General features: G+C 43.3%; 1 protein-coding gene across 5 annotated transcripts in view; it reads right to left on the reverse strand.

Annotated features, from left to right (window-relative positions):
- LOC124136721 (dedicator of cytokinesis protein 3-like) overlaps window positions 1-14,952 on the reverse strand; it is a 150,638-nt gene that overhangs the window by 24,514 nt on the left and 111,172 nt on the right. For all 5 annotated transcript variants that reach the window (XM_048396860.1, XM_048396862.1, XM_048396859.1 and 2 more), the window contains one exon: window positions 168-228. In XM_048396860.1, the coding sequence (XP_048252817.1) occupies window positions 168-228 (61 nt within the window). The remainder of the gene's footprint in view (window positions 1-167; window positions 229-14,952) is intronic.

The raw sequence follows: 14,952 nt of genomic DNA on the forward strand, positions 1-14,952 counted from the left end.
CTTGGGATCAAGGGACCTACCTGGCTTGAAATCCCCAAAGGGAAAAGGCATGGAACACAGAGGTGCAAATCTGCCTTCAAATCACAAGCATGGGTCGCATAGGACTTATTCAGCACACCTTGACCAACAGTGGCTTATGTTAGTTAATGATTAAAGCATCCACTCACAAGAATGTTGAACGTGCAGTGCATCCTCTTGTCCCGGTGTTCATCCCCCTCAATAACTTGTCTGAAACAAACAGAACGGCAAAGTCAGGAGCAGTAAGTCTGTTAGTCCTGCATAATGACTGTAGAATATATATATTTTTTACGTATTTTCTTCACACTAAAAGCCTAGGCAAGTCTAGATCAAACTAACCAAGTTTGGTTTGCTTGTGAAGAGCAGAAAAGGAAATGTTCTTTTGAAGAAAAGAAAATTATTTCAAGACATGTTTTCATTGACCAAATGTCAGTCTATTAATCTGTCATCAGAGAGAAAAGATTGCTACAACACTTTTTCACAATAACCGAAACAGCATTGTGACAAGGCTCATGCACAGTTTTCTTCCCTGATTGCTAATAGATGAGACTGTTGCAAGTAAGCCATTCTAATGTGTTTTCCCTCAGTGGGAAGTGATCATGGATGGGTGGGCCATGTGATGTACGTACGGTCAACAGAGTTTAGGGCTGGGACGTGTAAATCAGGTACCCGGGTCGGGTGGATACTGAGTAGGACCCGGGTCCCCACTGGACTACCCGGACCCATGGTTAGTCACGTGATATAATGACAAAAATTATCTAGAACTCTATGGTTACACTACAAGTCACTTATGTTCGCATTTCTTTCTGACTATGCACCCATTCCTTCTGACTATTCATATTTTTTAATAAAGATATAACTTAAGTAAAATTCAGTGTATGCAAGACGAGATTGTTTAATACATGTATCTAAATACGTTTTGCCAGGGCTATGGTAAAAGAACTCCCAATTGGACATTTTGTACCTATCTCTTGAGACCTTCAGTGGGTACCCAGGAAGGGTCGGGTAATAGGGGGTTGGGTACCCCGGTAGTAAATTTAGACTAGTCCCACCCCTAACAATGCTGTGTGAGAATCAAACCAGTTTACTCTGCGAACACACTAACCAATGGGCTACTTCACATTGTGATAATAACAACCTCACAATGACACATTTGGTTTCCTATTCAACTCAAATTATCATATCTACAGGTAACATTGTACATTGGGAATACAGTGGGGTTATTCTCCTTGATAAACATTTTAGAGTCTTGAAACTATTAAATAAACTCCTGGTATACTGAAGCCACTAGTCTATACATTCCAGATCTCTGTAGCAATCAAAGGCAGGTCACATTATGAAGGTTTCCCAGCTGGGGTGAACTGCACGCAGCACGTGTTAGCAAATTGTCGAAAAGGAGTGTTGAATTTCACCACTAAATTAACCCATATCTGTCAGCGCTATTACCAGACTGAAGCAAACATTTCCTTGATATCTTTTCCTGTTACTTCAATTTCAGTGCAACAGTTATCTGTTTGTCTAATTGGTTAATTAGAAAACCAATCAACTCCACACATGCGGAAATGTCATAGTAGTGCTGGATCACAACTACTTCTGTTTACAGTTACGCCCCGAAAATATGTCTAGTACCTGTCTTATGTTGATAAGAAGCAAAGAGGTCGAAACAGACTTAGGTTGCCCTGAACTATGAGTCGAGTCAGTTTATAACCTCTTGGCACTCACAGAAGGTCTAAATGATCAAGTTTGGGCCATACAATCCAGTGATCCCCCTGAAACCACCAGTCTAGGTTGATGGGGCCTGAACAATCCAGTGATTGATAAGATGTCAGCAACGATCCCCGCCACTGGGACGGCGGTACTATCTAGCAAGTACCGAGTCTGACGACCCAATCCCCCTGAAACCACTAGTCTAGGTTGATGGAGACCAGACAATCCAGTGATTAATAATATGTTAGCAACGATCCCCACCACTTGGACGTGGTAACATTCTATCTAGCAAGTACCGAGTCTGACGACCCAATCCACCTCAAACCACCAGTCTAGGTGGATGGGGACCAGACAATCCAATGATTGTTTATATGTCAGCAACGATCCCCACCAACTTTCATTTCATGTCGAGCAATATTCCTGCAGCTCCAGCCTTTGGTAGCTACATTTCAAATCATCCGAGGTAAAATCGTGCATGCTCTTTCTACCAAGATTTAAAAAGATGCCATACAACTCTGGCTCAGAAGCTGTTTGATCAACATTGTTACAATATTCAAGGTGCCAGTAAAGCAGTGGGACAGTGTATGTCTTCAGGAAACATGAGAATAACTATAAGGGCAATGTCTGTATGGTGGCACAGTTGTGGGACAGTGTATGTCTTCAATGTGAGAACAACTATATTGGCAATGTCTGTATGGTGGCACAGTCATGAGACAGTGTATGTCTTCAGGAAATTTGAGAACAACTATATTGGCAATGTCTGTATGGTGGCACAGTCGTGGGACAGTGTATGTCTTCAGGAAATGTGAGAACAACTATATTGGCAATGTCTGTATGGTGGCACAGTCGTGGGACAGTGTATGTCTTCAGGAAATGTGAGAACAACTATATTGGCAATGTTTATATGGTGGCACAGTCGTGGATGTATTCATTCAATGTGAGAACAACTATATTGGCAATGTCTGTATGGTGGCACAGTCGTGGGATAGTGTATGTCTTCAGGAAACATGAGAACAATTATATTGGCAATGTCTGTATGGTGGCACAGTCGTGGGACAGTGTATGTCTTCAGGAAACGTGAGAACAACGATATTGGACATGTCTGTATGGTGGCACAGTCGTGGGACAGTGTATGTCTTCAATGTGAGAACAACGATATTGGCAATGTCTGTATGGTGGCACAGTCTTGGGACAGTGTATGTCTTCAATGTGAGAACAACTATATTGGACATGTCTGTATGGTGGCACAGTTGGGGACAGTGTAAGTCTTCAGGAAACGTGAGAACAACTATATTGGCAATGTCTGTATGGTAGCACAGTCGTGGGACAGTGTATGTCTTCAATGTGAGAACTACTATATTGGCAATGTCCATATGGTGTAACAGTCTTGGGATAGAATGACCTCACCTCTGAAATCAGAGAACAGCTATATTGCTAATCATTACAATCACTTGGATCTCGATCCTGGCTATGAGGAAAATGTCTCAGCATGCCAAAGAAGACAAAGGAGGCAGTGGAAACTACATGAATCTACTTCAGTAAGACTTCCTGATACACCTGCCAGAGCCTTCTTCATGGAATCAGCACAGCACACCATGACCTACCAGTCCAGTGAGTGAGTGAGTTGGGTTTCATGTCGCTTTTAACAGTATTCCAGTTATATTCCTACGTGTCAGCTTGATTAGGGAGGAAAGCCCGAAGTGATGCAGGTCTCAGATGTTTACCACTTCGGTGAAACCCACGAGCACAGGTATGGTGCTGACAAACCTTAAAACATAATCTGGACGTACCGGAATTCGAACCCACAATCATAGGTTTCTGGCATGCTCAAGAGACGCAACACAGCGAATCGCGGCGCCTTAGACAACTGGGCCATCCGTGACTCCCCCCCCCTACCGGTCCAGACAGTCTGAATTATACCATTGAGTTATTGGCTTAGCGAAGGTCGAGACTGTTGTTTTGTCATGGATGCTATCAGGATCTGCTCATTACATTGGCATAATCCCCAACCATGGTGTCCAATGACTTGTACGTATATGGCCCCATGGGGATTCATATATTATGAGAGTCATAAGGTGACTTCATGGATCCGGTGGCCAGTAGTCATAATTACTAGGAAGACTGACAGTATGGTTTTGGTGTAAACATATTCTTTTATATTTAATGTCATTAACCAAACTGACTATTAATTGGTAATATGAGGGTGGACAGATATATTTTAAGCCTCACAAAGAAGAAATTGCACAAAAGTCTCATCATGTTTTGTGAACCCTCACAAGTGTGACAACATGGAGAAGTCAAAAACTAGTCCAATTTACTGGTGAGCCTTTTTGGAAAAACATCTGTGACATATTTCACTAATCGTATTGGTGGGATGGTTCAAAATGTTGTTATGATTATGCATAAATGATTTAGTCTGGCAAACTACTCATTTATTTACTGTCATATTAAAATAGAGCAACACTAAACTACTGATGAATCAGACCAAACTTCATCAGACGAACGGAAACTATGACCCAGAGTTACTTCCACGAAACAGGTGCTCTGTGGTTTGTGCTGTTATTGTAGACAGAGCTGACCCCAAGCTAATCAAAGGTCATCATCAAACCTGTGGACCAGAATATCAAGTCCACAATAACATACAGTCAGGAGATAATCTTTATGATCAGTCATATTCACAGCTGCTACCAAGAAATAGTTTCACTGGAATCCTATTTTGGATTTACATGTTTCAAATGCCAAATTTCCCACCGTTGTAGATAGAAACCATCCCTACATTTCCACAAAACAACCTCTTTCTACATGTACAGAAGCTGTTGTAAAACTGACACAATGTCACTCTGGATTGCAATGTTACCGAAAGCATAAACTGTTTCCATGACAACAGAACCTCCTGGTTTGGGCAGTGCAGAGAATGATCAGGTGAAGCCAAGTTTAGTCTATCACAAATTATTCAAAATCAATAGAAATTGGAAATTGATTATTCAAATTGGCATGCCGTAAAAGATGGTCTTTTAAAATTTTGAATGAGTAAGAAAGTATTCATATACATTTGAATGTCAAGAGTTTGTTCGGTCTTCAACCATTATCTAACGTTTTTTCACCATTCCTGGAAGTCCCAGCATAAAAACCTGGTCGAGAAGCGATATTTTTGCAGAGTACACAGTGGAGTGGACTGAGATACAGTCCTTTAATTAAAGTTACCTATAAGGTAAAATAAAATAGTGAGTGAGTGAGCTCGGTTTAACGCCGCTTTTAACAGTATTCCAGTTATATCACGGCGTGTCAGCTTAATGTGGGAGGAAAGCCCGAAGTGATGCAGGTCTTAGTCTTTTACCACTTCGGTGAAACCCACGAGCACGGGTATGGTGCTGACAAACCTAGAAACATAATCGGGGCGAACCGGGGTTAAATAAAATAATTCCACAAGGGAACCTTCAAGTATAAGGACACCTCAAGTCCTCAAGTGAGGAGGGAATTTAGAGGGAATTGTTCCTGCTGTGTTGTCTCCTGGATGTGAAGATCAAAACAAAGAACCCGGTTACCCATTTATGCAGAAACCAATTATCTTTCAAATATCAGCAAGTACCTTTATACAAGAGCGGATCTTTATAATGATTCTCAATAATCCATTTACTCCTTTTCTGTCATTAAATTAACCTCATACTCTAATGACAGAAAATAAAAAGCAAATCCAGCAAATTATAAGATCTGACAAACAGGAAGCAAGGATCCTTGAAACCCCTCCATTCCTCTTTAAGTTCCTTCCAAATTGGTGCCACCTGACCCTGGAGACATGATGATAAAAATATTAAAATTCCACACTGAGCATGCTCCCTAGGCAGGAAGCAATGGTTGGAGACAGAGGTAAACAAAGGGCAGCAGCTGCCTTGGGTCCTTCCGTACAGTAGATCACATAGATGCAGACAGGCATCAATACCAGCAGCAGCAGGCAAGAAAACAGCAGAGCAGTAGTTGTATGGTTATGTATTCCAGACTGTCCAAAGAGTTAATGTATAAATTTTAGAGAAATATTGATGCATCGAAATAGTGGAGATTGTTGAGTATTTCAGTTTATGTAATGTTCACTATACTATGTCCTCCAGTGGTCAGAATGTGCTCGGATCTGAGCAGAGATTGTGGAGTTTCAAGTTACAAAATGACATTCCATTAACAGACTCAGTGCTGGTCCTTATGCAGAGGGGCCTGGGATGGTGGATCTTTAAGACAGATAACGGAGATCATATAGCCAACCCAAACCACTGTGTAACAAAGTAACTAATGATATCGGTGTTTGAGTCATGAAAGATTGAAATCATTGTGCTTGGAATGCAGACTTAGTTTTATGTTCAGCCCTCCAAGTATCCAACAATTTGGTTGCATTTGCCACCTGAAGTACCATTGCGAGACCTGTATTTATTGCTTGCATGGTTGCCAGTTTCCTCCCTTTATTTAAATTAACTTTGTAAATTTTTCACACACGGAAACAAACTGGAGTAGAACATTACTTGTCTGATTCAACATGACTTCCCTGTTTAGGGATCGAGTAGTGTAACCCTTTACAGCAATACTGTAGCCTATCTTGCTTCTGATGCTATCGTCTGTAATGCTACAAGTTCACGTCTGTAATGCTACAAGTTCACGTATTTCTGGTCATGTGAACATTTCTCACTTTACTTTCCGAATACCGTATTCGACGTAATAAGCGCCCCGCTCTAATAAGCGCCCACGGCGATATTTGCTAATATATTGGCTAGTGAACAATCCCAGTTAGCACCCCTTCCGATTGATCAATATACACAAGACTTATTTATTCGTGTATAATACGTGTGTTATATGCATCCGGAATTGTGGGAAATTAGATTCTGGAAAAATACATCTGTCGTATATAAACATTTCAGGCTGTCAGCATAAACCACGATCTTTTAACACTGTTGTTTTTCACCAAAATACTATTCTATTAAGAGCCCTCTATTTCTAATTTTGAGAGCGCCCTGGGCGCTTATTATGTCGAATACGGTATGTACAATACTGAGAAATGGCAGCAAAACCCCACCGAAATTGTTGAAAACTGAGGTGATTCATAGAAGAAGCCATGGGTTGAACTAGGACAATTTTTTCTCATTCAAGGCCATTAATGTCCAACATTTTAAGTTCATATGATGACTGTTACTTAAAATGCCCTATGTCTCATGTGAGACCACTGAGAAGGAGACAAGTGATGTTACATAAATTATGAGGTCTACTTCTTACGAAACTAAGGAGTAAGGAACCATGAAAATGAATCTTGACAAAAACAAAACATTTCACTCACAGAAAATCAATCTGCCACACATTGGTCATGCTGTTGATTGTTGTGGTGTCATCCCAAGTTCACGTAAACATGTCGCTTGTTCACACTTTACTCACATGGTTCAGACAGAGCTTGAAGGAAATAACCCCTGAACAATTAGCCTTTGCAGGAAAAACTTGTCATAAATATATCCCTGCTGTTATATATATCCCTGACTGTCAGTAGGGTCAACTCAGGGTGAGAATTGGTTGTTCGTGGAAACAAGGCTGTTGAGATGGATGATCACCGGCCCTTGAATATACAACAGTACGGCCCTTGAATATACAACAGTACGTATCGCAATGCTTGTTTGTCACATCCGTTTGACAGGAAACAAATGTAATGGTTTCAGGAAAGTGAAATCTGTGTCTTATTGAAAGTTCACTTTCCTTAGCTCACCCGGTGTGAAATAGGTGAACAGGCAACATAGTTTGAATCTATTTCTTTTCGAAATGGATAACAGCTAATAACTTCTTATAACCCTTCTGTGCTTAGCCCTTATTGTCCAAGTGAACTACACTGTCTATGGCCTATCTGTCCCAGTGAACTAAACTGTCTATGGCCTATCTGTCCCAGTGAACTAAACTGTCTATGGCCTGTCTGTCCCAGTGAACTAAACTGTCTATGGCCTGTCTGTCCCAGTGAACTAAACTGTCTATGGCCTGTCTGTCCCAGTGAACTAAACTGTCTATGGCCTGTCTGTCCCAGTGAACTAAACTGTCTATGGCCTGTTTGTCCCAGTGAACTAAACTGTCTATGGCCTGTCTGTCCCAGTGAACTAAACTGTCTATGGCCTGTCTGTCCCAGTGAACTAAACTGTCTATGGCCTGTCTGTCCCAGTGAACTAAACTGTCTATGGCCTGTCTGTCCCAGTGAACTAAACTGTCTATGGCCTGTTTGTCCCAGTGAACTAAACTGTCTATGGCCTGTCTGTCCCAGTGAACTAAACTGTCTATGGCCTGTCTGTCCCAGTGAACTAAACTGTCTATGGCCTGTCTGTCCCAGTGAACTAAACTGTCTATGGCCTGTCTGTCCCAGTGAACTAAACTGTCTATGACCTGTCTGTCCAAGTGAACTAAACTGTCTAGGGCCTGTTTGTCCTTGTGAACTAAACTGTCTATGGCCAGTCTGTCCCATTGAACTAAACTGTCTAGGGCCAGTCTTTCCCAGTGAACTACACTGTCTAGGGCCTGTTTGTTCTTGTGAACTAAACTGTCTAGGGCCTGTTTGTTCTTGTGAACTAAACTGTCTAGGGCCTGTTTGTCCTTGTGAACTAAACTGTCTATGGCCAGTCTGTCCCATTGAACTAAACTGTCTAGGGCCAGTCTTTCCCAGTGAACTAAACTGTCTAGGGCCTGTTTGTTCTTGTGAACTAAACTGTCTAGGGCCTGTTTGTTCTTGTGAACTAAACTGTCTAGGGCCTGTTTGTTCTTGTGAACTAAACTGTCTATGGCCTGTTTGTCCCAGTGAACTAAACTGCAAGATCATCAAGTGTTATTTCATAACTTGTATCTATCATTATGGCTTCATTTAGAGTTTGAACTGCTTGTGTTCCAGGTCAGTGGCTGTGTACTGCTACTGTCCTGACATCACAGCCTCAGTAGGACTTCTGTAGCCTCTGAATTACATCTGGTCCCAGTCAACACATTTCCCCATCTTCATCTCTGATGTTTGCCTTCCATCAAGAGCAGGACTGAGGGGAGCCACACCGCTACTTTGTTATGGGAAGATTAAACTAAGCCTGACGCCCTAACCAAACAGCAATTACCTTTTCTTTGAAGTGAGACACACACCACATGTAATAGTGAGTGGGAGAGACTGGTGGGTGGGAGGAAGAGCAGGGACAACAATGGGGGAGGGTAGCGGTGTGTGGTGGTGTCGTGGTGGAGGGCTGGAGGTGTTGGTGGGTGGGAGGAAGAGCAGGGACAACAATGGGGGAGGGTAGCGGTGTGTGGTGGCGTTGTGGTGGAGGGCTGGAGGTGTTGGTGGGTGGGAGGAAGAGCAGGGACAACAATAGGGGAGGGTAGCGGTGTGGGGTGGTGTCGTGGTGGAGGGCTGGAGGTGTTGGTGGGTGGGAGGAAGAGCAGGGACAAGAATAGGAGAGGGTAGCGGTGTGTGGTGGTGTCGTGGTGGCGTCGTGGTGGAGGGCTGGAGGTGTTGGTGGGTGGGAGGAAGAGCAGGGACAACAATGGGGGAGGGTAGCGGTGTGTGGTGGCGTCGTGGTGGCGTCGTGGTGGAGGGCTGGAGGTGTTGGTGGGTGGGAGGAAGAGCAGGGACAAGAATAGGAGAGGGTAGCGGTGTGTGGTGGCGTCGTGGTGGCGTCGTGGTGGAGGGCTGGAGGTGTTGGTGGGTGGGAGGAAGAGCAGGGACAACAATAGGGGAGGGTAGCGGTGTGTGGTGGTGTCGTGGTGGAGGGCTGGAGGTGTTGGTGGGTGGGAGGAAGAGCAGGGACAAGAATAGGAGAGGGTAGCGGTGTGTGGTGGTGTCGTGGTGGAGGGCTGGAGGTGTTGGTGGGTGGGAGGAAGAGCAGGGACAACAATGGGGGAGGGTAGCGGTGTGTGGTGGCGTCGTGGTGGCGTCGTGGTGGAGGGCTGGAGGTGTTGGTGGGTGGGAGGAAGAGCAGGGACAACAATAGGGGAGGGTAGCGGTGTGTGGTGGTGTCGTGGTGGAGGGCTGGAGGTGTTGGTGGGTGGGAGGAAGAGCAGGGACAAGAATAGGAGAGGGTAGCGGTGTGTGGTGGTGTCGTGGTGGAGGGCTGGAGGTGTTGGTGGGTGGGAGGAAGAGCAGGGACAACAATAGGAGAGGGTAGCGGTGTGTGGTGGTGTGGTGGTGTCGTGGTGGAGGGCTGGTGGTGTCGTGGGTGGGAGGAAGAGCAGGGACAAGAATAGGGGAGGGTAGCAGTGTGTGGTGGTGGCATGGTGGTGGTGTTGTGGGTGGGAGGAAGAGCAGGGACAAGAATAGGGAAGGTTTACCATTGTGTGCTGGTGGAGACTGGTGTTTTGGCTGGGTGGGGGTTGGGTGTGAGAAGGGTGTGAGGGAGAGATGCAATTAGAGTGAGGGGAAGAGTGAGGGGAAGAGTGAGATGAGATGAGATGAGATGAGATGAGATGAGATGAGATGAGATGAGATGAGATGAGATGAGATGAGATGAGATGAGATGAGATGAGATGAGATGAGATGAGATGAGATGAGATGAGTTGAGATGGATTTTCATTTATTCTTACATTCCAGCCATATTTCATGGCAGAGGAAAGAAAAGAAATGAAGAATGAGTTGGAGGGAAAACACATTGATTGTTTCTCATGGTAGGGGAAAGAAAAGAGCCATGGTTTGAGGGGAAAACTCACATTTTCTGTGGTGAAGGAAGACACTGTTTCCATGTATACAGGATTAGATTGGTTGGTTGGTTTGTTGTTTAACGCCACACTCAGCAATATTCCAGCTATATAACGGCGGTCTGTAAGTAATCATTTCTAGACCAGACAATGCAGTAATTAACATCATGAGCATTAACATCCAGACAATTGGGATCGATGACATGCATCAACCAAGTCAGCGAGCCTGACCACCTGATCTTGTTAGTTGCCTTTTACGACAAGCATAGTCACCTTTTACAGCAAGCATGGGTTGCTGAAGACCTATTCTACCCCGAAATCTCCAGAGGCACAGTTGGTGACAGAAGACGAAATAAGAAAGTCTGAGTTTAGGTTTGAGAATACATCTGTTCTTATTGTTATCTCCTAATCCAATATGGTGGCCTTGGCAGAGGCAGCCCAGTGGTAGAAGCATCTAGTCACACCTGCTTCACATTCATTACATCAGAAATAATAAAATGGAAGAAAAGACAACAAAGCCGTTAAAAGGTTGCCTGACTTGTCTTCATAATCAGGAATTACCCCTTTAGTGCTGACAACTATGTTCATTACAGTCATGAAGCTAGTGTCTCTCGCCACCTGGGCTGCCTGCCTGCCTATACACCAGCTGCGATGCTGCGATGCTGTGAAGGAAGAAGCTGCAGGTGTCATCACCTCAGAGGCCTGGCTATATTCAGCCGTATTATGACAATGTCTATAACAGGCTTATCATCAGAGCAATGCTGAAAGGTTCACAGACAAGAATCTCCAGCTAAAACACTAAGACTAAAAGCTTCCCTGACTGTGCTGGGATGTGGGCCATGTCAACATCTCTGTTGTCTCATTAATGCACAGAATAACATCTGTGCTATGTCCATACACGTTGCTTGGATGTAGGTGTGATCATGCGATAAGGGAGGCATCCGACATCAGGTGCAAGTGTACAAGAGTTGAGTGAGTGAGTGAGTCTTTTAGCTTTATGGAAGCAGGGGCACCAAGAATGGTCTTCACACATTGTGCCCATGCTTGGAATCAAACCTGTGTCTTTGACCTGACAAGTGAGCTTGATACCTACTTGGCTACTACCTACAAGCTTTATGCAAGCTTTATCATGAAGGGGACAAGAAGAATGGACTTTATACATGACCATGTGAATAACTACGCTCAAATAAATGCTTTTAAACCTCTAGGCTACCCTATGAACACAAGAGTAGGTGGATCTTGATATGTGGTGTGGCATGGACTGTGGCGTTGACTGTGGTGTGGTGTGGTGTGGTGTGGTGTGGTGTGGTGTGGTGTGGTGTGGTGTGGTGTGGTGTGGTGTGGTGTGGTGTGGCTTGGACTGTGGTGTGGCATGGACTGTGGTGTGGTGTGGCATGGACTGTGGTGTGGCGTGGACTGTGGTGTGATGTGGTGTGGTGTGGTGTGGTGTGGTGTGGTGTGGCTTGGACTGTGGTGAGGCGTGAAATGTGGTGTGGTGTGGCATGGATTGTGGTGTGGCATGGACTGTGGTGTGGCATAGACTATGGTGTGGCGTGGTGTGGTGTGGCGTGGTATTGACTGTGGTGTTGTGTGGTGTGGAGTGGCGTGGTGTGGCGTGGCATGGCGTGTCACAAATGTCAGTCACAGCCCCAAAACCCAAAATAAGCTTCACCTTGTAAAGCATCTTTACCCATAAATAGTCAGAACCATTTCCCATGATACCCGTACATTGTTCCAATCAGAATATGACCTTTAAAGCTCATGTTCTGAGCCACATTCTTTCATTGAATTGAGAAAATCAGCAGATTAATTTGATCATCAACAAAAGAAAACCAAGAACCAATCAGTGAAAAACAGCATGTTGTTCTCTTCTGTGAAGAGGTGGAAACAATACAATCAAAACATCATTTGAGTGGGAGTGCATATATTCAGCAATATTTCAGCAATGTTCCAGCAATATCACAGCCGGGGTGGGAGGCACCAGAAATGGGCTTCATGATCCATATGATGCACACGGTCCCAGAAACAGCCACATCCGCCTGCTACACAACATGTCAAGCATGTCCTTGACACCTGAAACCCTACTGACACAGTAATCCGAGCTCTGTTCTTGTGACTGCTTCCTAAACAAGTGGCATCTTCTTCCTCTCCAGGGAACTGCCCCACAGGGGGACCACACAAACCGTTCCAAACACTGAACTTGGGAAAATACAACAATGAAAATCAACAACAAGTGACGTCTGACTGACGGACACCTAGTGGTACCAGACATAGGGGACATATCTCCACAAGTTGTGCCAATGCTACCAGGTCAGTCTGAGTTGAGTTTGTTTGTTGTACACACACACAACACTCAGCAATATTCAAGCTATTCAACAGCGGTCTGTAAATAATCGAGTCTGCACCAGACAATCCAGTGTTTGATATTATGAGCAGTGATCTAGGCAATTGGGATACGATGACATGCATCAACCAAGTCAGTGAGTCTGACCACCCGATCCCGTAAGTCAACCTCTTCCGACAAGCATAGTCGCCTGTTTTGGCAATGGCAAGGATGGGTTGCTGAAGACCTATTCTACCCCGGCTCTTCACGGGTCACTGTGGAGTGGAGTTTACTTATAGCAATTCAGTCTCCACAGTTGTCTTTGCTGGGGTAGGAACCCCATATACCATTGTGTGGCTGTATTTACACCTTATGATCTCAGCACTAGGACTATCATAATTTGTATTTCATTCAATACTTCAACCTAAGACTAATGCCTTGTCTCTGAAAAGATATAATTTGGATAAAATCAAGCAGTTGAACTGAAAAGGGGCCCCAGTGTGATGGAAGATTTCTGTGGAAATGCATTTCCTTAACTTTGTATCAAATTGAATATCAAATCTCTCTCAAAAACAATACTGTCTCCGAAAAATAAATGACATTAATAACCTTCCTGATATTCTTCCAGTAATCCAATAAACACCATCTACATGTTCCACATTTTGGCACAACTGCCATTCAAGATGATTTCTGGAATTATAATTATAAGTTACCCTCGCCAGAGAATCACTTCCTGTAACGGACACCCTCATATACTGCTGCGTTCTGAGATAATGGTGATAATGTCTGCTTCATTTACATGCTGCTTCTTATTGCTCCCCCCTGCAATGGTCTGTGAAATCAGTCATGAGGCAGTTAAGTGCCTACAGTTATCCAGTGTTCATGATGTGTGTGAATCTCTCCCTTTATGTGACAAATACAAAGTTATGGATAGAAAAGGTCAGATATCTGACAAATACAAAGTTATGGATAGAAAAGGTCAGATATCTGACAAATACAAAGTTATGGATAGAAAAGGTCAGATATCTGACAAATACAAAGTTATGGATAGAAAAGGTCAGATATCCGACAAATACAAAGTTATGGATAGAAAAGGTCAGATATCCGACAAATACAAAGTTATGGATAGAAAAGGTCAGATATCTGACAAATACAAAGTTATGGATAGAAAAGGTCAGATATCTGACAAATACAAAGTTATGGATAGAAAAGGTCAGATATCCGACAAATACAAAGTTATGGATAGAAAAGGTCAGATATCTGACAAATACAAAGTTATGGATAGAAAAGATCAGATATCCGACAAATACAAAGTTATGGATAGAAAAGGTCAGGTATCTGACAAATACAAAGTTATGGATAGAAAAGGTCAGATATCCGACAAATACAAAGTTATGGATAGAAAAGGTCAGATATCTGACAAATACAAAGTTATCATGGATAGAAAAGATGAAAAGGTTTGAGTGAGTGGGTTGGTTTAATGTAGTGTAAGTGAGTGAATGAGTTGGTTTAATGCAAGCCTTACAGTATAGAAGAAGAATATTTATTTTACATAAACACCCACAGGGGGCTGGGTACAAAACATGAACATGACTAATTAAAACATTGACATACAAAACAGAATACAAATATAGCTATGATTATATTGATAGGGAGGAGATGCAGGTTTTTTTGCCTGAACATTTTGTGGATGAAATTAGAGATAATTTTTGCAAAGGGCTCTGGTATATTTAATAGTATTTCTAGCGATAGTGGGTGCATAGCAAAGCCAGGTGATGAATTTAGTTCCCCTCTCAGATCTTTGTAGAGAGGGCATCGCAACAGGAAGTGTTCCTTATCTTCTGTTTCATCAAAATCACAGAAGGTACATAATCTTTCTTCTGTTGGAGTGTTGAAGTATCTTCCACTCTAAATTTGAAGGTCATGAGCACTGAGTCTTAGCCTTGTAACTGCTTTGTGGTGTTCTTATGCGGTGGTTACTTTCAGATATGGTATAGGTGAGTGAGTGAGTGAGTGAGTGAGTGAGTGAGTGAGTAGGTGAGTGAGTGAGTGAGTGAGTGAGTGAGTGAGTTGGTTTAATGCAAGAGTTAGTGTAAGTGAGTGCATGAGTTGGTTGAATGCAAGAGTTAGTGTAAGTGAATGAGTGAGTTGGTTTAATGCAAGATTTAGTGTAAGTGAGTGCATGAGTTGGTTTGATGCAAGCGTTACAGTATAGCTGAGTGAGTGAGTGAGTAAGT

The sequence above is a fragment of the Haliotis rufescens genome, unplaced genomic scaffold, assembly GCF_023055435.1.
Source record: "Haliotis rufescens isolate VD_foot unplaced genomic scaffold, xgHalRufe1.0.p SCAF_16, whole genome shotgun sequence".
Taxonomy (NCBI): domain Eukaryota; kingdom Metazoa; phylum Mollusca; class Gastropoda; order Lepetellida; family Haliotidae; genus Haliotis; species Haliotis rufescens.